This window comes from Pristiophorus japonicus, chromosome 6, assembly GCF_044704955.1.
Source record: "Pristiophorus japonicus isolate sPriJap1 chromosome 6, sPriJap1.hap1, whole genome shotgun sequence".
Lineage (NCBI taxonomy): Eukaryota > Metazoa > Chordata > Chondrichthyes > Pristiophoridae > Pristiophorus > Pristiophorus japonicus.
The window spans coordinates 259575752-259603173 of record NC_091982.1 but is presented as its reverse complement, the minus strand read 5'-3'; the positions used below and the strand labels follow the sequence as shown (position 1 = coordinate 259603173).

The 27422-nt window shown below is 40.7% G+C and overlaps 1 protein-coding gene across 3 annotated transcripts in view; it reads right to left on the bottom strand.

The window, feature by feature from the left end:
- mecom (MDS1 and EVI1 complex locus) overlaps positions 1–27422 on the bottom strand; it is a 462101-nt gene that overhangs the window by 21691 nt on the left and 412988 nt on the right. For 2 of the 3 annotated variants that reach the window (XM_070882495.1, XM_070882492.1), the window contains exons 7-13: positions 25833–27192; positions 24749–24836; positions 16140–16166; positions 13055–13221; positions 9246–9323; positions 4797–4966; positions 1739–1883 (exon numbers count right to left, since the gene is read on the bottom strand). In XM_070882495.1, coding sequence (XP_070738596.1) covers positions 1739–1883; positions 4797–4966; positions 9246–9323; positions 13055–13221; positions 16140–16166; positions 24749–24836; positions 25833–27192 — 2035 coding nt within the window. The remainder of the gene's footprint in view (positions 1–1738; positions 1884–4796; positions 4967–9245; positions 9324–13054; positions 13222–16139; positions 16167–24748; positions 24837–25832; positions 27193–27422) is intronic. The other variant, XM_070882493.1, reaches the window with a different exon arrangement.

The following is a 27422-nucleotide window of genomic DNA, read 5'->3' as shown; positions in this document are numbered from 1 at the left end:
ATGGGGCATGATCTATTGACCTTAAAACTGATTATGCTATAGCTTCTGCACTGTTTAAATAAATGGTAACAGCCTTCAATGGAACGCTTGAGGATTTTTCTTACTTTTAGTGTTAGAAGAAATGCTCTCTAATTCCCAAGTTCATGTCGACCTTCTTTTTTGGAATATTGCATGTTTCCAATCATCCATTTTTTATATTTATATCTGCGATATGTTCCTATATTTATGCAGCTCCTACAAATAGTAATCAACATTGTGCCCCACTTCCCAAGAGGAATTCTATGGCATAGTTCATCGTGTCCAGGCATCCCTGTGGTCTTTTAATTCTTGTGCTTCTTCTTAACATGCTTTACCGAGCCGTACATCTGTTTTAGATTCCTGGGACAATTTGACCAGAACTGGAACTTGCCTACAGTCTTCAATTGTGAAAACTGATATGAAGATTTCATCCCAACACCTCTATGGTTTCCTAGTTGATGGATTGTGCTTGAATAACTCGCAATTTCAAATGAACTCGCACCTTAACTGCCCAGGATCAAGGTACCTATTAGTGCGTGACCTGTGAGCATCTGCAACACAATCAATTTTCTCGTGGATACACATGTAACCTTGTTGGGTGTGCTTGTTAATAACACTTAATTAGTGTTTATACTTTTGGTATAAAATTAAAGGTCAGAGCCACATTCATTGTGATTATGGACAGATTTTGCAAGCCCTCCAAGAGACCATTTAAATTTTACCCCTCGAAAATTGTAACCTTGTGTACGGTTAGGTAAATACTATATTACAGCATGGATGTATTTGGTTGTCACAGGGAAAAGAAAAATTCAAAAGCTAAATTTACCTATGAATGACACTTGAGCACACATTACAGCCAAGTAGTTAAGGATATACAACGTATAAGCCAATAAATTAAAATAACAAAGATTTTTTGTTACAATGGTGCCAGAATTATTCTTTTGATTTCAGTTTTCTTAATGATTTACAGGTGTAAATGATTAAAAAAGGAGTATCCCTTTTCAGTGCTGTTCTCAATGCTGTAACTCAATAGCCAGACTGCACATCACATCTGTAAAGCAGGAGACCAGGCCACAGATTTATTAAAATCACTGTTTGACTGCTACGAACTAATTGTGTGTTGAGTGACTAAGGACTGAAGAAATCCCTGCAGGAAAGGGCCAAATCCTTTAGCTGGATGAACTTTGATGCAAAGCCAAGATGACCCACAGAGTATGAACAGGTCTAAATTTTTGTTCAAATGCATGTATTTTTACTCCAGCAATCTGTGCGTTATCTTCTCCTCGCCCCTCCCATCTTTGTGAGCACCAATAAACATTTCCTTGACTAAGAACAATTAGAGATTGTTCTGCTTCTTGTAGGTTACCTATACTACTCCTGGCCAAGGCCCTGGTAGATGTGTAGTTTGAATTTAAACTCTACCCCATTCCAGGTATACTGTATCTACTGCATCCTCATATCCAAAAAAATATTCATTCTGATGCTAGTTACATCCACAGGTCTCATGTCCCAGAGCATCTGTCTCCCTGCATCAGTACTTAATAATAATGAATATATTTACATGCCATTGTGTTTTGACAGTGCTGCCCTGACTGGCAGAGGTGGTGAAAATAATACAACAAAATCAAGAAAAATGGATTTCAGTGGGGCAATAAAAATGTTTCCGCCTCATTAACGTGGGAATCCAGCATATGATCCGTCAGCAAGATATACTCCTCACCTCTCCTCCACATGCCCCGGGGAGCACTCAGTGTTGTTGCTGTTTCCAATGAAATTCCGAATCTCTGTAAAATAGGAATCCTCCTTATTGTCCAGAATGACACCACCGCTGTCTATTTCTGAATGAGGCGAAGATGTTGCAGTGCCTGTTGAAAATTGACAACATTGAATGCTATAGTCTTTGGTTGGGAGAGTAGGGACCTAAAAAGAGGGAGTGGGGGTGGAAATGAGAGCTATATAGTTGGAGGCTTTTTTTTTGTACAGTGGCTACCATGGGAATACTTGATACTGTAGCATTACAGAATTCCTCCGCAAAAGCAAAAGGTTAATAGCTTGGTCATCCTGTTGAAATGATCAAATCAAACAGTTCCATCATGAGAAAATGTTATGTTAACTGTGATACGTTTTCCCCATCATCCAAAGCCAATTCTTGCAACTTTCTGAACAAAAGGGACATTGGGAGGGAATTAGGGGGGAAATTTCCTTGGGCTTTCCCTGCTCCTCTATCATAACTTTGTTGGGTGTTTGGCAGCAAATTATACAGTGGGATACTGGTATATCAATTGGTCTCTCCACTATTTCTGGAAGGGGGCATCAACCCATTTATTGCAAATGGAGTAACACCTCTGCTAACATGCCATACATATATTTAATGTGTTTGGATGCGAATATTGCACTGCATACTTTCAGGACAATGATTTCACTGGCGGGTCATTAATTGCAAAGAAAAACAAGTACCTGTATTCTTTCATTCTTTGTTAAAAGTGGAATCTGACCCTCTGACCCCATGTTTACAAATAGCACAGTGGTTCAATCAGTGATGCCATTAATTGCCACAAATTGCATTTGAAGTTGATAACTTAAGTTAAACTAAAAGAAAACATAATGAAACAAAAAAGCCTTGGAGTAGCTTGGAGCTTCTAAGCAGATGTTCGGATGGAGGCTGTTCTTGTCTGCTTCAAGAATAGACTATGCCCAAATCCTTTAATATGGTAACAATAACCCCTTTAGGATTTCTTCAGCATTAACTGCAGGGCTGTCAAGAGTCCAATTTACTTTTCTCTTCCTTACTTGGGCTTTCATCATTGGTATTATTTCACCGACAAGCATTTCCCCTGTTTATCACTATCAAGAGATGTCTGGCCAGAAAAGACAAAAAAAATTACAACTATAAAACATCATTTGATAGTCTACTTGTCCAACACCTATTTTCACTGGACCAAGATGTCATTTTATACTAGCTAGCATCCAGTTATTCCATGTCAGTATAATACTCTGGTTACGGGGGTTGTGCTCTGTTTAGAGGCTGTGCCAAAATAAACTGTTGGGATCGTCCTGTTTCTCATAGCACTTTGGTGAAGTAATTCTAGAGCGTGAAACCTGAGCAAGGCTAGGAAGAACTTTAAACATGGGGATAACCATTTAAAATTTCAGATGTTGGGAGATCGGGAGACAATGTAGGTCAGTAAAGACAGGCGAAATAGGTGCGCAGCAGTTGGTACAGGATAGGATCTGGACAACAGAGTTTTGGATGGAGGGTGGAGGATGGGAGGCCGGCCAGGAGAACATTGAAATAGTCAAGCCTAGAGGTAAAAAATCTCATACTTTTGCTTAGAGACGCAGGCAAGATTATATTAGCTGCAGCTTGAAAGAAGTCGTATTTCGATCTAACAGTTACTGACATGTGATGAGTATGGCCAGTGCTGAATGAATAACAATTACTGTGCGTCATTGTCGGATATTTTGCGGGTAAATATTAAGACACCGTGGCAACCATGTTGAGCTACGCAGCTGTGCTTCAGTAATGCAGACTCCACAATACAGGAATGTAGAAATATTGGGAGGGATTTTAATCCATCCCGTCAAACAGGAACGGGGCAGTGAGGCCTTTAAAATGGAGCGTTCAATCTTACTGCCCAGTTCCACTAGAATACCACTGGCCACCACTATAACTGCTCATTGCCGTTCAGTAACTGAGGCACCCACTGGAAACAGGTGGGACACACATCTATTTTTGCAAATTGAGGTCGACACCGATTGGATTTTAACTCAGGCCTGAGCAGGGAAGTTCTGTCTGGCAGTTGAAGGAGGATGAAGAAACCAAGGTAAGTGGAAATCTTCCGGACGTGGGGCCAGGAGAAGTACTCCTCCGGGTCCCACAAGGAAAGTCACCCCCTACATTCCCTCCCATGAGACCCTCCTTCCCACACACCTACCTGAATGTCGCCAGGCAGTAATGGGCCATCTGATTTTCATTAGGCCACTTGCAGCTGAAGCCCTCATTAATAGATTTTTTACCTCTAGGCTTGACTATTTCAATGTTCTCCTGGCCGGCCTCCCATCCTCCACCTCCATCCAAAACTCTGTTGTCCAGATCCTATCCTGTACCAACTGCTGCGCACCTATTTCGCCTGTCTTTACTGACCTACATTGTCTCCCGATCTCCCAACATCGGAAATTTTAAATGGTTATCCTCGTGTTTAAAGTCCTTCCTCGCTTTGCTCAGGGATCACACTCTAGAATTACTTCACCAATCCCTTCTGCTGCTCCACCTCCCATTCCTTCTTTAACATCCTCTTTAAAATCCAGCTTTTTGACCAAGTTTTTGGTCACCCTCCCTGATATCTCATTCCATTGTCCATGTCCATTGATTTTTTTATTATGCCTCAGTGAAGCGCTTTGCGATGTTTTTCTACATGAAAGGTCCTATATAAATGAAAGTTGCTGTTATTTAAAGATAATTGTTTCCTCTTAGGGTCTACCTCCTGTTCTGTACCACTTTCTGATTGAAAAGGACAAGGAGATGATCTGATTCCAGACTTATGCCAGTGTAACTCAACCAGTAAAGTGGGGGTAACTCACACCCTTGTTTTCCCTTCCTCCTTGCACAGTAAGTGATCAGCCTCAGACTGGGATCTCACTGCAGAGTGGATCCATACTTTAATCTATGAAGTGACTTTCTTTACAAAAAAGCACAGTAGAAATACTACAGTCCAAAAGTTCAAAGTCAAATCTCAATGCCAAAGCCCAAGTCTCAAGGTTCAGTTTTGGTTGCGTACCTGACATATTTCCATTCTCATGTTTTTTCAGATGTCTGTCCAGATTGGTCTGTTGACCAAAGCATCTGTCGCACAGGTGACACTTGAATGGTTTTTCCTTGTTGTGAATGTTGCGAACATGTCGTTGCAGATTGGAAGAAATACTGAAGGAGCGGTCACAGTATTTACACCTTTGGAAAAAAAAAGTGCGGATAAGTAACATTTCTAAAGATCAAGAACCGTTCACGGTTTTGAAAGCCCTTGTGCCTTTTTCTATTTTGACTTTTAAGAAAAACACACAAGCTATCTTACACAATATCCCAGCAGTAGAGCTTTTGATATCCTGTTCTATATAATGCCTTGAATTAAAACAGCTTATTAGAGCTTAAATTATGTTCAGGATGGAGTCCTACAAGACATGCTCAAAATATTATAGGCCTTAAAGTAAGAAAAGTCAATAAAAACAGAGGATAAATGTTTGATAAGCAGTCTCAACTTTATTTCAAGGCAGCAATCATCCCTTGTACTGTTCAAAAAATTACAAAGTATTTTTTTCTTAATGGTCTCTCAGAATTCCAGAGTACTCACTGGAAGCTCTTTGGAGACCAGGAGAGATGCAGTACACTGGTCACTTTTAATGTTTGGTTCGTGCAATGAGATTTGATTGGAGCATTCGGCAACCCATACACACCAACTGAATCACTAATGCAATGCCCTCAACAGATGCTGTAACCTCGGTCTTTGGAGCTCCAGGCCGGCCAGGTGCACAATCAATTTTTGATATCTGCACATGTCAGATGTATCCAACGAAAGCTGTGGTCAGGCTGTCTTTTTTTAAACCAATATTCTTTAGGTTTCTGGGTGGAGTGGTTTACGGACGATAGAATAGTTCCTCCAGAGTAAAGGAGGCAGAGTGAGGAAAGAAACCGTTTCCTCCCTCCCTCCCCACCTAAACATGAAGAATTCTCAGGATGCTTTGCATTTTCACCTGAAGTTCGTGAGGAAGTGTGAGGTGGTGAAGGACAATGCATATTAAAAAAAAACGCAGGCTTTGAGAAAAAAATGAGCATGTGACAGATTTTTGGGCAAGATCATTAAATCTATATGTTGATTAGGTTAGATGAAGTAGAGTGGGAGGAGGCTGGTGGGGAGCATAAACACTGAATGGCCTGATTTTGTGCCATGTATTCTATGATTGAAGCTGCCACTACAGATACACAGACAGCCAATGCTACACTGAATCTTACAGCTGTGTGATGTGATCTGACAGATAACGCAGGGCTCAGTGTTGGGTCCCTTGCTTTTTGTGGTATATATCAAGTACTTGGACTTAAACGTTTGGGATTAAGAAGTGTGCAGATGACACTAAAATAGGCTGTGTAGTTGATAATGAAGAAGAAAGCTGCGGACTGCAGGAAGATATCAATGTACTGGTCAGGTGGGCAGAACAGAGGCAAATGGAATTCAATCCGGATATGTGTGAGGTAATGCATTTGGGGAGGGCTAACAAGGCAAGGGAATACACATTAAATGGCACGACACTGAAAAGTGTAGAGGAACAAAGGGACCTTGGAGTGCAGGTCCACAGATCCCTGAAGGTAGCAGGACAGTAGTTAAGAATGCAAATGGAATGCTTGCCTTTATTAGTCGAGGCATGGAATACAAGAGCAAGGAGGTTATGCTTGAACTGTATAAAACACTGGTTAGGCCGCAGCTGGAGTACTGTGTGCAGTTCTGATCATCACATTACAGGAAAGATGTGATTTCACTGGAAAGAGTGCAGAGGAAATTTACAAGAATGTTGCCTGGAATTTTGGCTATGAGGAAAGATTGGAGATGCTGGCTCTGTTTTCTTTGGAACAGAGGAGGCTGAGGGGAGACCGGATTGAGGTGTATAAAATTATGAGGGGCCTGGATAGAGGGAATAGGAAGGACCTGTTTCCCTTGGAAGAGGGGTCAACAACTAGGGGACACAGATTTAAAGTAAGTGGGGGGAGGTTTAGAGGAGTTATGAGGGGAAATGTCTTCACTCAGAGGATGGTGGGGGTCTGGAACTCACTGCGTGAAAGGGTGGTAGAGGCAGAAACCCTCATCACATTTAAAAGATAGTTGGATGTGCACTTGAAGTGCCGTAACCTACAGGGCTACGGACCAAGAGCTGGAAAGTGGGATTAGGTTGGATAGCTCTTGGTTGGCCGGCGCGAAGATGATGGGCCGAATGGCCTCCTCCCATGCTGTAAATTTCTATGATTCTATAACCTGCTACACAGCATGGAAGTTACGCAATCACGCACTTGGTGCAGAGCTACTTTTCTTCTTTTCTATATGTTTGAGTGTGCAGGGCCTCTGTGATTCAATGTCTTTGGTAACACAACAAAGTTAGAAAGTGCTCAGCTTGGTCTATCCCATGTGATGCAGCTTCTAAAGAATGACAAACAAGGCCAAGATTTTTCATGCAAAATTATATCCAGTGATTACATCTTTTCTTCTTCCACGATTAGCCTGCTCAATTGCCAGTCCCAAAGGAAGCTCTGTTATCTTCCAAGAAAGATTACAATAAACAGAGTAAATGTTTAATACTGTGCCAGTGTGTGCAGTTTAGTCTAGCAAGCTGGTACCAGAGGCATCAGTTTTCATACCCTGTAGTCATTTAGAATCCCCTTGGGCCTTTACTGTATTTCTCCATGAGCTGTTACACAGACATAAAATTATTATTCTGACTGCTGTTTCTGGCAGATCACCGACAGTCTTCAGCACCCTTATTTTTCATCTTACTTCCTCTCGATGACTTCAAAAAAAATTTATCTGTCACATAATGAAGCATGGCAATTTTTCATTGCGAAAATTATTTAATATAGTTTAATTGTTTCGGTCTCATAAAGCATTAGAAAACATAATCGGCATCATGCTTGCAGTTATATATAAACCATAGACGGTGCAGTCTGGTTCCACACAGCCACACACACTCAGGAACAGCAGAGCCTTGGGGGCATGCCGTGTGGAATGTCCTAAATCACTTTTCTCTGTCTTATCGCTGAAAATCTCTTTGCTGATTGCACAGCCTACAATTTGGATTGCACAGCAGTTTAGAGTCTTTCTACTGTTACAAGAATCTCTGCAGTCATTACCCATGGGTTGTCCTTGGCTGGTCTCTCCAGAAGCAATCTCTACTGTTACATTACGTGCGCGCACAAGGATATTACAGAGTCCTTTTGTTTCTAAGGGTGTGGTGGGGGGGAGGGTGGTAAGGTTAGAAGCAGACAAATGATCAGGGAAGTGTGTGGACTGAGTTAACCAAATGTCATATAATATTGTGAAAAATTATGAGGCAGATTTTCAACTGGCTACCCGAGCATCAAACTGGGGGTTGTGGATTGGCGGCCCATTATAGAAACCACTAGACTTTCACTCCCATTTAAACCAATGGAGATGAAAATCGGGCTGCAAATTGGATAGCCAATCTGCAATGCTAGTTTTCTGCCTGGGGGCAAGTTAAAAACCTACCCCAATTTGTTTGTTATATTTGCACTTCTGTTACCGTTTATGTCTCTCTGTAAAACTGTACAGCGTTATAGTCTGCAGAAAAGGTAAGTGAATTAACAGATAACACATAGTCCATGTGATCTCCTGGACTGGTTTCGCTTGCCTGAGGGGGGTGGAGAGAAATTTTCCAGGATATTTTTCCTTTATTGGCCTTGGATTTTTCTCTGGGTCACTCGTGTTGTGTGGAATAAATTCGGCATTCACAGCTAAACGCAGAGTGTTCTATTAATGGGGATGTCAGGATGTTTACTGACAGCACACAGATATGCACTGAGCACCTTTTTGAGAGGTTCTGGTTGTGATCCAACTGCTCTCGTTCACCGCTGAGTTTCCCAAGCGTAAGTACCATCCACACAAAGTGTAAAAAAAAGTGCAAGATTAAATGCACAGGACCACGGGATAATATTTAGGAAAATGTTCCAGAAAATCAAGATGGAACACTAAGATTGAATAGGAAACAAATGGGTCCGAGCGTTTGTACAGATAGTGATGCTATCTGGTTACGAGTGTATGTTTAAAGCAATTTCCAGCTCAGTGAGGGAAGGTTTTATGATTTTGCAAAATGTTTCCTGATAATTAAGTACATTGACAGATATTCCGACTTGTCCTTTAAAAAGTTTAATTATATTGGAGCCAAATTCAGAGGCTCTGTTATGGTACATTATTGGCCAAAACATGGTCTGCATCACAGTATACTACGTATTTAATATAACTATGTATATGAGCTCCCTCAAAGCCATTTCGGGGTGTGTACTGTGAGATCCAATGGTTAAATCGGATCTTCTTGCAAGTGCTGATGTCCTTTAATTTCGGGGGCGTGACTTGTTTTTTTAAACTGACTGCTGACTGGTAAGGATGTAGCTTCTACGCAGGGGCAATGTATAGCTGGGATTGTCTGGTAATTCTCATTAATACACTTATTTTAACCTGTAAGGTTGCTCTCCAGTGTGTGTCCGAAGGTGTCGGGTCAGGTTTGCAGATCTTGGGAAAATCTTGCCGCAGTATCTGTTATGGGAAGAAAAGCAAGATCAGACAGATTGTTACAAGGAACAGATATGGAATTCATCCTTTACTTTGTTTGGTGCACAGGGAGAAGAGAAATATTTTTTAAAATGCTATTTATTTATAAATAATGATTCGAATGGTTAATTTCATCTTGAGAGAAAACCTCTTTTTCTAATTACAGCAATCTGAATGTCGTTAGGCAGGAAACAGAAAAGAGCTTTTCCTGGCAACGAAGTAGTTTGGCTGTCGCCTCCTGAATTCGGGTGCAAAAGGGGGTTTTCAGAAATGCTCAAACTCCCTGCATACAAGGAGCACACAATTGTACAGCATCAATTGTTTTCATTTATCTGGTAATATGCCCTTATTTCAGGCTGCTTTCTTTGAACTGTCTCGCTTTCAAGGTCCCCAGCATTGTGTATCATCTCCAGGTGAGAGTGCGATCTTCTCCAGGTCTCCACCAGTGTTGTTCTAAAATTGACCACCCGGAGGTGTGCAAGAGCAGCCTGCTGGGGTCATCCTCTGTTTGATTTTCACTCCCTCCCTAGGGCGAGGCATTTGGCCTCTGCTCAGCACTTCCTTGCAATTACAAAGTGGAGATTGGTAAGTTGCCATGTAGAGGATAGCACGTCCCATCACTGTGACACAGGCTAGTGATATAATGGCTGTGCTCCCCTCATCAACCACAAATGGATATTATTTGTGTTCTGACTTGATAAAATCAAATATAGACACAACAAAAAAAAAAATTACTTCTGATTTTCATCCAAGTGCACAATACACAGATGATAAAATTAGTCATGAACAAATGAGTCAAACCAGACAGTCTCCCAACTTGTTCACTGGGTACTTTACTAGACACACTAGAGTATCTCTATTAAGTACAGTACTAGCCAGATTGGAGAATCTCCAATGAGTACAGTATTAGCCAGAGTGGAAAGTCTCCAGTGCGTCCAGTATTCAGTAAACTGCTATCTTCAAAATAGCAGAGAACTCATCATAAGAACATATGAAATAGAAGCAGGAGTAGGGCATTCAGCTCCTCGAGCCTGCTCCGCCATTCAATAAGATCATGGCTGATCTTCGATTGCAACTCCACTTTCCTACACTATCCCTATATCCCACAATTCCCTTAAATCTAGGGGTCCAAAATCCATCGGTCTCTGTCTTGAATATACTCAACTTTTGGTGTAGACAATTCCAAAGATTCACCACCAATTGAGTGAAGAGATTTCTCCTCATCTCAGTCCTAATTGCCCGACCCCTTATTCTGAGACTGTGACACCTGGTTTTAGACTCCCCAGTCAGGGGAAACATCCTCCCTGCATCTACCCTGTCAAGCCCTGGAAGAATTTTGTATTTTTGAAGACTGTAGTCCTGAGTGCTTTGATTTCAAAATCCTCATCCATGTGTTTTGATGTTTTCATTGCCTAACTCATTGCTATTTTTGCAATCCCCTTGAGCTCTACATCTCTGTCCAACACTGGTCCACAGCATGTTGACCTGCCAGAGATCCGCCCAATTTTCATTGCCATTGAAATCAATGTGAGTAGTCATCAATGTGTTCTGCTCCACCAGCTTACTGCCCAAGGTGAAAATCACCCCTCGAGAATCATGGCTGCTCTATTTTTTATGCACATCATAAATTAACACACAGTGAGAAGGCATTCCATTTTAACTCACAGACATGTGACTCGACCAATCTCAGTGATTAATAGAACCTAGTCTGTTTCAGCATATAAAAAATAACTTTCGGACTGGATATGATCAGCCTATTTACTTATATAGTCTCAGACGTGTGTCGCTGTTAGGATGTTTCCCGGGTCATCTAAACAAGAATGACTTATATGATTGAGTTATCAGTTCTGATGAAAGGTCATCGACCTGAATCGTTACCTTTGTTTCTCTGAGCACAGATGCTGCCTGATATGATGGGTACTTCCAGCATTTTCTCTTTATATTTCATATAATTGCTCTTGATTTCACATTTATCGTTTCCCACGGGTAGCTTCCTCGAGCTGAGAAGTCAAAATGCTCTCAGCCATTTTTGCCACTAATCCACTCCCATGATCAGTGATGGGAGGAAATACAAGTGAAGATGGAATATGCTGTACCTAGTGGTCAGGCACACAGCTAAAGAAACTGTCCCTATCCAAAAATGCAGGTGGGACCAAGCTTGATCTGGGAGTGGCAGCATTTTCCCCAGAAAAGCAAGTGGGTTCCAGTGATAGGGCACTCTAGGAGTGATGCCATTATCCTCAATGAGGTAACTAGATTCCACTATCAGGCAGTGCTGGAATCAATTAGTCTTGTGGATAAGACTCAAGCTCCAATCCACTTTGTCGAGTGATCCTGCTAGGTATCCCAAAATTACATTTTTATTTTAGAGCAAATGCACTGTGATTTGGTTTTAGTTAGCTGGGAATATAGAAACGTAGAAAATAGGTGCAGGATTAGGCCAGTCGGCCCTTCGAGGCTGCACCACCATTCAATACGATCATGGCTGAACATGCAACTTCAGTACCCCATTCCTGCTTTCTCTCCATACCCTTTGATCCCTTTAGCCGTAACGGCTGCATCTAACTCCCTTTTGAATATATCTAACGAACTGGCCTCAACAACTTCCTGTGGTAGAGAATTCCACAGGTTCACAATTCTCTGAGTGAAGAAGTTTCTCCTCATCTCGGTCCTAAATAGAAACATAGAAACATAGAAAATAGGTGCAGGAGTAGGCCATTCAGCCCTTGTAGCCTGCACCGCTATTCAATGAGTTCATGGCTGAACATTCAACTTCAGTACCCCATTCCTGCTTTCTCGCCATACCCCTTGATCCCCCTAGTAGTAAGGACCTCATCTAACTCCTTTTTGAATATATTTAGTGAATTGGCCTCAACAACTTTCTGTGGTAGAGAATTCCACAGGTTCACCACTCTCTGGGTGAAGAAGTTCCTCCGCATCTCGGTCCTAAATGGCTTACCCCTTATCCTTAAGCTGTGACCCCTGGTTCTGGACTTCCCCAACATCGGGAACATTCTTCCTGCACCTAACCTGTCCATTCCCGTCAAAATTTTATATGTTTCTATGAGATCCCCTCTCATTCTTCTAAATTCCAGTGAATATAAGTCTCGTCGATCCAATCTTTCTTCATATGTCAGTCCTGCCATCCCGGGAATCAGTCTGGTGAACCTTCGATGCACTCCCTCAATAGCAAGAACGTCCTTCATCAGATTACTGTACACAAAACTGTACACAATATTCAAACTGATTTCAATTAAATTATACAGGTGCAACGTCCCGAATCTGGAATTCCGAAAACCAGAATTGTCCGAAAACAGGATATTTTGGCGAGCGGTTAGGAACAGAGGATTGGCGGGCAGCGAGGTCTGAAGTCTGGCAAAACCCAAAATCCGGCAAGGATTCGATCGCGGTGAGGTCTGAAATCTGGCTAAACCCGAAATCCAGCATGGATTCGGTCCTGAGGATTCCCGATTTAAGACTATTAATTTTCTTATCTGAAATCCGGAAAAACCCAAACACCGGCACGGACTCGGTCCCAAGGATTCCGGATTTCAGACGTTGTACCTGTACTTTCCTATTTTCACTCTCGTTAGAAGATAACAATGTATGGCTGCCATTTTCATTACTTCGTTATGGTTATTTGCGGAAGAAAATGCATGGAAACGATTCAAGTGTCGCTGCGACCATATTTCTCCTTTTGTGGGGACCGTGATTACCTGCAGGTATACCGCTCCTTCCCCTTTCGCAGCAGGCTTTCGGGAATGACAGACGGGGGAGCCCGGAAGTCAAACATTGAGGGGACAGACCGTAGGAGGTCATTGGCTTCTGGCTTCAGTGAACTGAAACCTTCCAGCTTCTCTGCCATGTTCTCAATCGCTGACATCTGACATGTGGGGGAAGAAGTGGGGGAGAGAGAGAAAATAAATTACATTTTATCAAGAAAATACAGGTATTAATGTCTGACTAAATAAGCCAGGGTTTGCGAAAAAATCTGACACTTTTTTGAAATATTTAAGCAGATAAAAATATGCCGCCAAGATGACTATAAATACATTTATTAATATTATACAATTAGACCACACAGCTTGTCCACTTTTCACTGTTTGTGGGGAAGCTGCCTTGTGGAGTGTGGATTTATCCTTCAGATTTGGCTCCTCTTTATGCAATGGAGCAGCTGATGTATTTATACTTCCCCAATTAATTGTTTACATTTACAGTAAGTACCTTCATTCCAAAACCTGCAGACTGCTCCAGCCGCCCACTCTCTCCCTTTCACACTATAACTCTCGATGCTAGTTACAAATTGCATTGTACAAGGCACCTCTGCCAATTTGCGAAATGTCTTTCATCAAACATTTGAAAATCTCCAAGGAAAGTCTAGATGCATTTGCTTGTCACACAGCAAATGTGAAAGCACTGGAAGGCACTGGGGTCTGCCTGCTCTTAGGCTTGATTCATAATCACTCATAGCTGCTAAAACATTCCCTGCACAATGCAACCGGACAGCACATTTGTCAATATGAAGGATGCTGACATCACAGATCAAAGGGCAGACATAGGTAATAATGATGCTGCTGTGTGTTACAAGGGAAATCTTCCCCCCGCCCCCCCAGGCCAATGTTTTGTCAATCCATAGATTTCTAAATATATATTATATATATATCTGATAGTATATGCAAAATACTTTATTTTGTTATTATTACAAATTAATTTTGATACAAAATATTTTTTTTTAAACAAGAGCACACTTTTAGTGAAACGACTAAAGATGACTGGATAACAATTAAAGCATAAAAAAAAGGAGAAATCTTAAACCTGTGACACCTAGTTATGACAAAAGGGTGGAAAGGTCTTACACTGACTAGTTAAGGGAAAGGATAATGAATACATAGGAAGTTATTTTATTAATAATTCATACTCAGAAGCAGTTTCTGGAAAATGGTTTGGAAATAAATCATTCCGAGAACAGGAACAGATTTTTTCTAAATAAAATGTGTAGTTACTATGCTGACCCATTCTTAACAATGTAATATCCATCTGCTGAGAGGGGGATTTAACTTTAATACGATTGCTAGGGTTCAGGAGAAGGTTGATGGGAGGTGGATATCTAGGCACTGTGCATTATATCATCAGAGAAGCTGGGATACATTTAATAATCCTTGTTGAAAATCTCAATTATGACTCTGAATCTAATCGAGGAGGCGTGGTTATTATTTAAAAATGCTTTAAATTTGTTGCAATATTCCTTCAGTGGTCAGTTCCATAAATTAAAAAGCAACCAATTGCTAATACTGTTTCAGTACTGATTCACAATCAAAACTGTCAGTAATGGGCAACCACAATAAAAGAACAAATAATTTGATAACTGCAGTAAGAACCAAATGAAATGTGAAAAGACATTTCTGAAAGATAAAGCACTTTTGGGCAAAGAATTCATCTCTGTGTGTAATGTTCGCTGGAAGTTAATATTGCTGTGGTTTCAAACATTAAATGCAACATAAGTATTTTTAAATCTCATTTTTAATAGCATTAATCTTATTAATGGCAAAATGACGTAAGGAAAGTTTACTGTGTTTAATCTTTGGATATTCTGGGAGGAAGGAATACTCTGGTGGCTCTGCATGGCAAAATTATAAACACATTCTTTTTGAATGGTATATACAATGACCAGAACAGCAACATTGCCATTCAAGGGACAGTACACGCGAGTGGACATCACGAAGAAGAAATGGTACAGACTTTAGCAGAGAACCGCCAATCTCTGGAAAAAGGGAATGCTGCATTCTCAGTATAATGGAGACACTGTAGTGTTAGTCTATAGTTCTAGAGTGCTTCATAGTCATTCATCTAATTACACAGCAACTTTGGGATTACCTTGCTGGGCAGGATAGAATCGTAATCCAAAGCATTCTTACCACCACTGCCCCTCTATTGGATCAGGTGAGGAATAAATTAGGGCCCTTCATATTTGTGATACAAGTGGTTGGTTATATTAACAATATCAGGTTTGGATTGGCTTATCAAATGCCAAAAAAAAAATTATTAGAGGAAAATATTACTTTTACAAAGTTATAATTTGATAAAAGCACATATCACATCAAACAGCTTTAAAAAAAACCCAACATATTTGTTCAAAGATCCCCAGGGAGTGAAATCGCAGCAGTTACTGCCCTACATAGATGTAAGACCTACTTAATATCAGTGAATGACAGTATTACTTAGCAGCTGAATAATTTGTGATTTACTTTCTCACAATCGCTGATCTTATCTACAGCCAGATGTCTGAATAAGGAAATAATACCACCCCCTCCTAATCCCACTGAGGCTGTTAACCTTGTACTGATGCAATCCAGCATTTAACTCTATTCCCAGCACAAATCAAGTATGCAGACGTCGCCATCATTGGACAAAAGCAAATATTTATAAACTTTTTTTTGTGAAAGCAAAGATATGATCAACAATGGCCTAAGCAATTATTACAAACTCTGCTATTCACTGGTTCTAATCTATCGGTGACAGAAATAAATACAAGTGGGTTTTGAGAGGCCCTGCTATCGTTTGAGTTACCAGATGGAGTGATTTATAACTCTGATACTGTGTGAATTACTTAAATACTGCTTGTGATTATGGTAATGCAATCTGATCCTGAAGTAAAATGGCAAACATTTACATTTTGATTTTGTGGAGGGTAGGGAGGGGGGGCAGGGGATTTTAAATCATCATGAGTTATGCACCATTTAATAAACCTTTCATTTTGATCTTTATGAATTATGGTTTGGAATTATAAGCAGAGGAACTTACCCAAATTCTCTGATCAGGCAAGCGAAACTAGGGAGTAGGACCAAAATACAAAAATAAATTACAATCCACAAACTGCATCTCTTTCAGCTGCCATAATTGTTTACAAATGACAAATGATATTGTTTGCATGTCCGCTGATGAGATTTTTTTTCAAAAGCTTAAACATCAGAGTTATTACGGAGGCCTCAAATCATTTCTTCACAATGCTTTTTTGATGTTAGATTGATGACACCAGATTCGTACTGCCTCTCTCAGCATAAACCCAAATAAGTAATGTCCAGGATAGCTGGATTCTGAAACATCATCATTTCTGTTTATTTATTGCCATCCGAGCCTCTCATTCTAGTGGTTTAGCAGGGATTAGTTTGATTGTAGATTTTGTTCAGGAATCTGTTTTACTAGTTTCTAAGTTATCCCATGCTGTTGGTGTTTGAATTATTAACAAAGCCAATTAAAAATATATTTTTAAACATCACTGTTTTTTGTAATAATGATGAATTTTGTAATTAATTTTAAAAAATAACTGTGAGGTAATACTCCATATAGAAAAATTTAAACAAACATTCCATGGAAGTTTTTCCCAAAATCGACCCTCTGGACTCCCTCCCATTACTTTATTTCCGGACGTTGTCTGTCTATATTCAAGTTGCGAGTGCCAAATGCCTTTTTGTGGTATCCAATGTCTATCAAGGTGCATAAATGAGCTATGTGTGGAACAGTTCGGCAATACTGGTAATGTATTAAATATATACATTTTGAATTTTTTTAAAATCCAATTAACAGCATACCTCAAAAAGAGGCATGAAAAGAGTTACCGTTTTAAAACTCATCAAAATAAAATCATAATCATAAGTCCATGTTTAGTTTAATTTGCATCGTTTCCTCTCCTTTTCATATGAACCATTCAGCTGGATGATGTAATCTAATAAGCATTACATATGTGGCATCAGCAGCAGAGTAGTGAGTGGAGAATCAACTTACATTTGATCATTGTATTAAAGAGGTGTACTCAAGTTTTAGCATCTTTAAAGGTTATAATTAGAGATTATAATTGGTTAGAATTTAATTTATTGGGGGTCGAATAATCTACCAAAGGAATTTACTTTGACAAAGCTAATTTGAAATTCTTTGAAACTAGTGGAGTTCCCGTGTGACTATGTGCAAGCGGTCTGGAGTCAGAGGTTGGAGGCTGGGCGCTAATCACAGCCACTAAGTACAGTTTTGCACTCGTGACCGTTGATTAGTACTGTGCAAGCCACTCTCACAACACAAACTCAACAGAAAGTATATCAAGAGGAGGTGAAAAAAAAACTGGGTTGTATTGTCAGCCAGGAAGACTGTTGGTTAATACAGCAAAGGCCATCCTGGAATCAGGTGTTGAAGCTGAAGTGGGTGTGCAGCCGGATATGGAAAGCTCATCAAAAACGCTGCATAAAAATGTCTTCAGTGTGTATAAAGAGGGATTCTATAGCAATGGTGGTCAAAATGGTGGCTGGAGGGAAGCGGATGGGAGGTCACCAGTTTTGCAGAAAATGAGACCCAACCAATTCTCTACCCACATCCAGCCGAACTTTATTGGCACTGGTTCAGAACCCTGGCAAACAAAGAACCCTGGTTTACCAGCAGCCAATTAGATTGCTTACAAGTAGCGTCGAATTGGCCTTACAAAAATCATTGATGTTTAAAAGAACATGTGATTGATATTGACCAGAGTTTTCTAGAAAAGGACACCAACAATTAGCATTGTCACACGATTCCTATTAGCTGATGAATGCTCAACAGAACCCTTTTATTATAGGTTAATATTTGTAACAAAAATGCATATTTATGTAACTATGCATAAAGCTATTAACACAAACAGCTAGTGTAACGTTTTCAGATTTTGACAGTATTTTAAAACCTTTATAGAAAAGTACATATAATAAGTAAACTAATGGCAATGTATGTAGCAGAATCGGTTGACTATTTGGACATTTAGCTAAGATAGAAATGATCAGCCTATATCAAACAGTGACATAGCATTTGTCTATTTGATTTATGGCAGCTTAAACCCTGCATTATAAATATAAAAACATAATAATTCATAACTCTTATATTCACATTCTAATCTTGGGTATTATTTTGATTTATAATTATTATATCTATGTTAAATATCTCAATATTTTGCCTGTGGACCCTTAGACACATAAACACATGATCAGTGAAACACGTTACTAAAAATGAAAAGAGCTGTCACACAATATATTTTAAGTTACCAAGGTAACAATATTACTTTGGCTTTGAATTATTATACCCAAGTCAGAAAGAATTTCCATGCCTATTCTTCCAATTCACAGAAGTGACTAAAGAATCGCAAAGCTGCAATCCAGTGGTTATTTTGCAATCAATAGTCTGCAGTGCTTCATGTACTACCACTCTATTTATTTATAGCTGTGAGAGGGAATTAACGTGAAATCCACCCAGTTTAAAATTCCACCACAGCTCCAGCAATTTTTGCCAGCTGGTGATCAATCGGTTTAGACAAAAGAGCAGTGGGAAATTCAATTAGAAATTCTCATGAATATTTCCAACAGCGGGTCTGGAGCACTATCAACTATTTCAGTCTAAGGAACCCCACTTCAACTGCTGGTGGATGGGGGGCAGTGGGGGAAATATACATTGCTCAATGACTGTAGGTCACATGAATGTGCCCAATCCCACTTTGGTGCAATGATGGCCAGTTGCTGGGATTGAACTGAGTTACTTGCCCAGTGGACATAGCGAAGATGTGACAGTTCTTGCCACTGACTAGCTGGAATTGGATATCATTTTTGACTTCCCAGTTATTTGGACGATGGGATGGATGCAAAAAGGTTAGTTTTTAAATCACTCCACTGCATAATAGGCATATTCATAGTGACACCAAACCCAGAAAGGATAAGTCTACTTTGAATCAACAGTGCTCCATATTCTACTTTACAACAGAGATCCCAGAATGGAGACTGCTGTTCTGGTTGGCACAACTTTATTCTAGAATGGGGACTGATGTTCTGGTTGAAACCATTGCTCATTCAAAGATGTTTGTTGCGAGCAACAGAGTCTGAAGGAAACACAAGCATTCCTAATTCCTTGCAAATGTTCTTGAGGAGAGAAGTGAGATTGAGCTAAGTAAGTAGAATTTACAGTGACTTTTATAACCTATGTTCACTTATTGCCTGTGAAATAAAACAGCTTAATGATTTGTATCTGGTTTCGTCTCAGCAAATGTTTCTCATTCTGCCTTTGAAAAATATGGGAGAAGTACAAGTGAGGGTACATACAAAAGACATCTACGGGGTAAAGTTGGTCGGGGGAGGGGGGAGGTGGTAACACTCCCCAGGCACAGAAGTCTTGCCTCCCTCGAGGAATTAGGGTTACCGCACCCGAAAGGAAGTGGAGCACAAAATAAAAGTGTTCCACTTTTTTTCTGATGTCGTAGCAGGGCTGGTGCATTGGGAGCGGGCAGCGGGGCACATCGCTACGCACCGAGCCGTGTAGGAGGGGCTCTTCCCTTAATTAAAGGGAAAGGCCCAAGCTGCAAACTCTGCAGCAAAGAAAGGGTCCTATCTGGACCACTGGCCAGCGGGGGTGTCATGCCAATAAGCCCGGCACTCAAGCAGAGTGCCGGGCTGACTGATCACGGCACGAACCCCACGTTCGAAGCGGCAACGGGGCGCAGAAGGAAATCGGAGGGTTCTTTTTTTTTAAATCAGCACACCTCCCCTTTATGTTTCATGATTCTAAACTGGAACTATTAGGGGCCAATTTTCCACACTGCCAATTTTTGGCGCAGTTGTAGATGTATGTCTGATTTTTTTTAGTGGCAGACTGCGCCAAAAAAAAGTTGTACGTTTCGCCAGAATAAACTTTCATTTTAGAGCGGCGCAAAATTGTCCCTACGCTCTGTGGGTGGAGCTTAAGGTCTGCACCGTAAAACTGAGGTTGCCAGGGTAACGAAGGGCTGAGGCTGGAAAGTGAAACATACAAAATGCAGCAACACATAAGCAATTGTAGAGCCTTGGTGCCAGTGCTATCCCGGGCCGAAAGGCCCCCCCCCCCCCCCGCACCCGGTGCTATCCTGGGCCAAATGGCCCCCCACCCCCGGTGCCATGTCTTCTTTCCTCCTTCCAAAACCTAACTCAGCTCCACTAAAACAATGGTGTCTTCTCTGCACCGATTTTCTCAAGTTCAGATAAGATTTTTCAGAATGGTGCATTGTGCCATTTTTGAAAAAAATCCTAGTTGGCCAAACTTGCTTAAATGGACAGAAATGGCGCTGCCAGCAACTGGCACCCCCAAGGACGTCAAAAAAATCAGGAACTAAAAAAATCGGCCGTAAGTAGTTTACGATGGTGCAGAAACTTTGGCAAAACTTGCAGATTTTAGTTTGCGCCCAAAAAACAGCGGATGCCAAAAAACGGTGCAGAATGGTGCCGAAAATTCAGTCCTATATGTTTTGGTTGTCAATGGTCTGAGTAGCCAAAGCACTCACCCCTCATAGGCCAGTAAAGCAGTTTTTTCAATCGCTGACTTGAGTAGACCTTCGCCACGTGTTGAGGAGGGCACTACTTCCAGTTAAATAGCTGTGAACAGTGATTCCAAAACAACTGCACATGCATAGGCTTATGCATTGCAGATGTTTTAAAGTGGAACCAGTTGTCATAGAACTTGCCGTGCAATATAAACGCGGCAATTTCTATCTGCACTGGGACCGGAGACCAGCACTGAAGAAGCATTCAGGAAGCAGTTCTGCAGCACCTCTGCATGAGTAGAAATGAATGATATGGGCTTATTAGACACTAGCACCTTAGCACTGCTTCAAAGATTGCCCAATCAATTGGTTGTGAAAACTTTATTTCAAATCTTTCACCACATTATTTTCTTCTCTCTCCATTTAGTGACTTGTGAATAACTTTTTCTCATCTGTTTCTTATTCCTTTAGTCAGAACACTCTGTGCTCTGATTTGGACGATTGGATTTGCCATGGCATATTTTGTTTCTCGTTAAGGATTTTGAGTAAGTGATATCACAGCACGTTGCCCTCATGAAATGGTTCACAACGGTGGAATGGAACTAATATCATAGTGCTATAGTCTTATACAGGAACTAGGGGAGTCATGGATTCTCAGTTTGTCATTTCTCACCCTCAAACACTATTAAAAATACATTATAAGCCCTTTGTTTCACTGCTGTCACCTTATCTTCTCCTACTGTTGGAAGGAGAAAGTCTGAAAATGAGCTTCTTTGGATTGCCTTCACACTCATTATATGACCAGCTCAGCAAATGTTTCACTGACAAAATGCCTCCTCTGGTGAGCATTGAACAAAATGTGCCCAAAGAGAACTGGATTTAGATGATAACACAGCAGGTCAATATTCTATTGCTGTTCCAGACATTTATTTTAATATTCATTCTTGGGATGTGGGCATCGCTGGCAAGGCCAGCATTTATTTTCTAACCTTAGTTGCCCTGACAAGGGCCACCTTCTGGAACCGCTACAGTTTGTGTAGTGAAAGTGTTCCCACAATGCTGTTAAGTAAGAAGTTTCAGATTTTGACCCAGTGATGATGAAGGAACTGCGATATACGTCCAAGTCAGGATAGTTTGTGACTTGGAGATGATGGTTTTCCCTTGTACCTTAGGATGTTTTACTACATTAAAGGCGCTGTATAAATGCATGTTGTTCTTCTTTCTTGAAGATACAGTAAAAGACCGCATTGTCTGCGGTTTGAATGAAACATTAATACAGAGGAAATTGTTGGTAGAAGACAGATTCATGTCCACTAGAACTCTCGAAGTAGCACTTGGGATGGAGATCTGTCAGGCTAGATAGCGACCTACAGACCATAGGGTCTAACAGCTCTGGAGTGAACATAAAAATCGCTCAATCATGTTGGAGATATGCTAAAAAAAAGTCATCCAGACCGATGTTTTAGTAGGAAGGTTAAATACCATAACTGCACAAAGTAGGGCCATTTAGCCAAGTCTTACTGGAACCCAGTCAGTGCTGCTAGATTGGAGGCAGGGAGAAGCAATCAAGACCCCAAGTCATACCAAGAAAAGATAAAGATTCAAAGATACGTCAATTCCAACGAGGAACTCGAAGAAGAAACTGTACCACAAGATGAGATGAATGAAGAAAAGATGCATCTTCCTGTATATTCCATGATAGAATGGGGCAATGGAAAATTGTGGTCCCTGTCTGATCAGAAGGTTTGAAATGTGAATTTGAATTGGACACTGGGGTAACTATGATGTCATCAAAAGTATATGAGTAAAGGATTTGGAAAATTGCCTTACTAAAAACAACATTTTGCTGAAAGGTTATTCTGGACACCAATTGCCAGTCTTGTGGAAAACAAATGCCCAAGTAAAATACAAAAATCAGCTGAAACTATTGTCTGTAATTGTAGTTAACAGTCTCTGGATTACTGGTCTCGTGGCATAATGATACAGTTGTAATGCCCCAGGCCTACTGAATTCAGGCCAATACAATTAAGTTATCATGATAGCAGTGTGAACCCAGGCTGGCATGAGGTAGATTTTCAACTTGTCTCCCATGAAAATCAAATTTAGGCAATTTCTATAACTGGCTGCTGATCCGCAACACCACTTTTAAGCCAGGGTGGCAAGCTGGAAATCTGCCCCAGTACTCCATTATCTTTAACATAAATATGAACATCGTGAATTTGCCCCCACCCCATGCCCCGGGAGCTCTAAAACCACACATGGATTAAATTGAGAGACCAGTGTGAATGTTGCCAAAATGTTAGTCAGGTGCTGGGATACTGAGGCCTGGAGGATGAGAAGAGGTCGAAATATATAGTTGGGTCAATGTGAGCAGTATCTGGCACAGGCTTGACCCTGAAATGCGGTTACGATAAAACAAAGTGAATGGATCAAATACTACATATTCTATAACTGTCATCATCAAGCAATCCTAGGATGGTGAAATTTAGGCTTTGAGACACCAACTAGCACGCTTTTCCAGAAAAAGAAACTTTAAAAGTTCTCCTAGACCTTGCACGTATTACAACCAGAAACATTCTCCAAAGTTTTATATTTTTACTAATATAATGGCCTAGAAATCCTGGTTGAGGTCTTCCTGTGGGCGAATGACTGAAAAAGGGGGAAAAAAAACTGCGCACTTACCTGTTTCTGCTGCACCCACAAGAGATCCCGGTCCTGAGGCCTCCTCTCCCTGCACATTGGAGCGCGTGCACGTCTGGACAGACGTAAGTTGGAGCTGCAGTCACATGGCTCTGGGCAGCCAATCAAGGTGCAGTATTTTCTCATTCATAATAATGGGAACTCCGTAAGTTGGAGTTCCCATTATGATTAAGAAACAGCCCCCAAACACCAAAACACTAATAAAAAATAGAAAATATACACTACATATTTAAGATTAATTTAAATTAAAACGTTATTAATATCTTATAAAAAAAAAAAATTCCGATTTTTAAAAAAGTTTTTTAAATTATGCTTTTAAATAAACTTGCCATAGTGGGCAGTGTTTTTAACAATAAAATGTGTTTGTTAAATTTTATTTTGTTTTTTTGTATGTTTTAAAACTCTTACGCCTGTAAAAGTAGACTATGCGCCTGCTTTTATCAGACGCAAAAGTTTTGAGGACATCCGCTGGGCAAGATATGGGTAAATACCACAATCTTGCCCATGCGAATGTCCTGGCTGCTGAGATATGGAGGATCCGTCAAGCTGGAGCTTGACAGATCGGAAAAGCCGGTTTTCAGCGCATGTGCATTTTGCGCTGAAAACCGGCTTTTGCGATGCCTTCACGGGTCCGTACACATCCAGTACAGACCCGGGGCGGCCGCGATTTCTGGGCCAATAGATTCCATTTTGTCCTGTTTTAGAGCTTTGCTATTTGGGTACCTCCTATTGTCATCTCCCTCCATATTTACAATTATGTGATATTTTAAGATATAGATTTGTCACTTGACAGGGTGTAGGCTAGTAATTTAAAATATGTTAATGGTAAACTATTTTTATTCAAACTGGAAAATTAAATACGTAACTGTTCACATAGAAACATATAGCACTCCAATATGAGTTCATGAAGCACTGTGTTACTGGGGTTTAATATTCCTATATATAATATACAATAACACACTGTACTACTGGAGCAAAATACTTCTACATATAATATAAAATAATATACGTCACTATTGGATATAATAATCCTACACATAATAAACAATAAAACGCTGTGCACCAGGTTTAATACTTCCACAAATAATCTATATATATATATATCAGTACACTGGGGTTTAAAGTTAAAATATATACACTGTGCTATGTGGGTATGTAACCCTATATATAAAATACAATAATACACTGTGCAACTGGACCATAATAGTCCTAGCATATAATAAAAAATAATACAAAATGCTACTTGGTTTAATACTCCTACATATGTACAATAATACAGTGCTTCTGAGGTTTAACATTTGTATATATACTCAGAACAGGCAAAAGTACACTATGTTACTGAATCATAAAGTATTAGTCTGAGATAACACTGCATTAACATTTCTGAAATTGGGGTCAATGAACAGGGAAATCAATTTACCTGTGGATGAAATAAGAAACCTGGAGCAGGCTTCATGTACTTCTCCTTTAGTGCTTCAACTGGGTCAGAAAGTTTCCTTTTTTCCACTCTACTTTGACAAAATTATTAACAAAATTGACAAAATTAATCTCAGTCGGTGAAAACATTTTGAAAAAGCGACAGAGAGGACAATAGTGCTAGTTTACTGCCTGAACCAAAACAGTTAGTAACAGACAAGTCCAATGTTTGATGCAAGCAAACCTACATGAATATTACTTTTGGTCATAGTAGGATGCTATTTTGTGCCTGTGATTCTTTACGCGGTGAGTGACTGATCTCAGCCAGGCCAGGAGGTACCTGGAGCAAGCAAAGAACCTACCAGGTTCGAGGAGGAGGGGATGCTGCCTTGTTAAGAACCTATTAGTACAGAGTTGCATTGGTAGATGCGGAGTAATAGGTTGCTTGTCCTTCTCTGTACTGGAATGTTATCAGTATATGAAAATGTAAAAAGGGGAACACAAAACAATATTTTAAATATAAAGGAATAAAAAAAAAACTAGTCTACTTAGTCATAAACCAACAAACCCAAAGAAGGTGCTGTAGGTAAGGGGAATGCAAAATGACAGGACAGCTTAACTGAGTCGAGTATTAATATCATATGAAATGGAACAGTGTAGGGGTGATTTAATGTGTAGTGTTCCTTTAAATGATGACAATAACTTGGAATTTATCGTGCTATCGCTGGATGCAGCAGTTAGTAACTGGACTGGACAAAGGAGTGTGCTATCTGAGGCACGTACAGGTTTTACTGGGATATTCTAGCCAATGGGAAGCCAAGTGTGATGCCTGCCAAGCACATAGTGTGAAGCTGTAAGAAACAGCAGAGTTACTGGGAACATAGGTTTGAGCGATTCTGCCAAAATTATAGTTTTGCAATCAAAATGAAAATTGACTCCGTGGAATCACTCTACGAAGAAAAAGGGATCCCATCGAGATCATGACTTTGTATTACTTAGACATGCGGCGTAACAATCCTCATTCGTTTTGTGCATGTTCAACTAAATTGTAATTAAAGTATCAAGCCAAATGCAACATGTTGTCTTACCTGTAAATAGGATCCATGAAGAAAGGGGTCGGTTTGGCATGCTGCAGAGAATGGTCTGAGCTTTTGGCTTGCTCAACACTGGAGCTCCTCCTCTCCCCAAACACATGGTTTTTCCGTGGTTCTACCTGGGTGCTTGCACTAGCTCGGCTTCTGCTGCTCATGCTTAGATCCAGTGGCTGCTCTTCACTGGCATAGTGGGAAGTCAGTGGCTTTAAGGTCACAGCTGGCATTGGTTTCTCTTCTTTGCGCTTGGTGGTGAGGTCAAATGGGGACTCGGGATTTCCACTTCTTAGCTTCTTTAGTTCACTTGGCGATTGCGGCTCTATTTTTAAAGGTACAACACTCAAGTCTCTATCTGGGAATGGATACATTGGTTGAGAAAACGCAGGGAAAAATTGAAAGGGGAACATGGAAGGGTATGGCAGTGGCCCTACTTTTTTGTCTTGCATGCCAACAAGTCCAGTAGAACCAAAGTACTTCTCAGCGATAGAAGCGATTGCCTTAATAGAATCATTAACAGCTCCAGTCACAGCAATCTGTTCATCCAGTGGTGGGGAAAAAAGTGAGTGGTTGGAAAAATCTTTCTTATTATTGTTTATAGGGACTGCTTTCTGGGGGCTATTTACTTGGTCACCTGCAGTTTTGCCATTTTCTTTATTTTTCTCTTTGTCGCTTTCAACGTCGCTTTCCAGCTCAGATCCAGACGTGGTCTCCAGGTCGCTGCCACTGGGTGTGCTGACGTCATCAAGGTCACTGCTTTCCGACTGGTCGCTGGTTTTACCACGCGGCTTCTCCTCACAGCATTTCTCGGAAGGAACCTCCAGTGCCCGGACTTGGTCTGAGGATGACTGTCGATGTACTGCTTTCAAAAGGTCTGGTGTGGTAGGTAGCATCTGGGACGGTGTCAACAATTGGCTTTGGTGTTTGGTGTTGTGTTCAGTGGTCGACAGCCCTTTCACTGGTGAGCTAGCAGGTATCAATTGTGGTCTGTGGTAAAGCCCTGAGGGGAACAGGCCAGGAAAGCTAAATGGAAAGCCAGGGGCTGCTGGGAAGGTTAGTCCAGCTGGGTGCCTATTTGCACCAAAATAGTCAGCAAGACCAGGATTGCTATGATTCATGTTAACCAAACCAGACTTATCCAGAACTGAAGCGTTTGCAAGGGTAATGCCTTGACCAAATAATCCCCCCGTGGTGAAATGGTTCTTGCCCTCACAGAATCGTCTATGCTTGTTTAATGATGAGGTCGTGCTGAACATTTGACCGCAGTCTTTGCATTTGATTTGCGTTCTGCAGTCAGCGTGCATCCTTTTATGGCGGCATAGGTTAGAAAACTGTGTGTATGATTTGTGACAAACCTCACCTGCGTATGAAAAATGAAAACATGTCAACTGTGAAGCAATGTATCATCAAGCACCTGCGTAAGTGGAGTCGCGACAATATTTCAATGACTTAGTTCGGGCAGCAACTCCGCAAAGATTGTCCAGTGGATGTCTGAGATATAGGCAATTCAATTAGATGCGTACAATAAGTCCCCATAATATTGTATCTATCAGGCTGATGGGTAAAACAGAAACGACACAAGGGAAAATT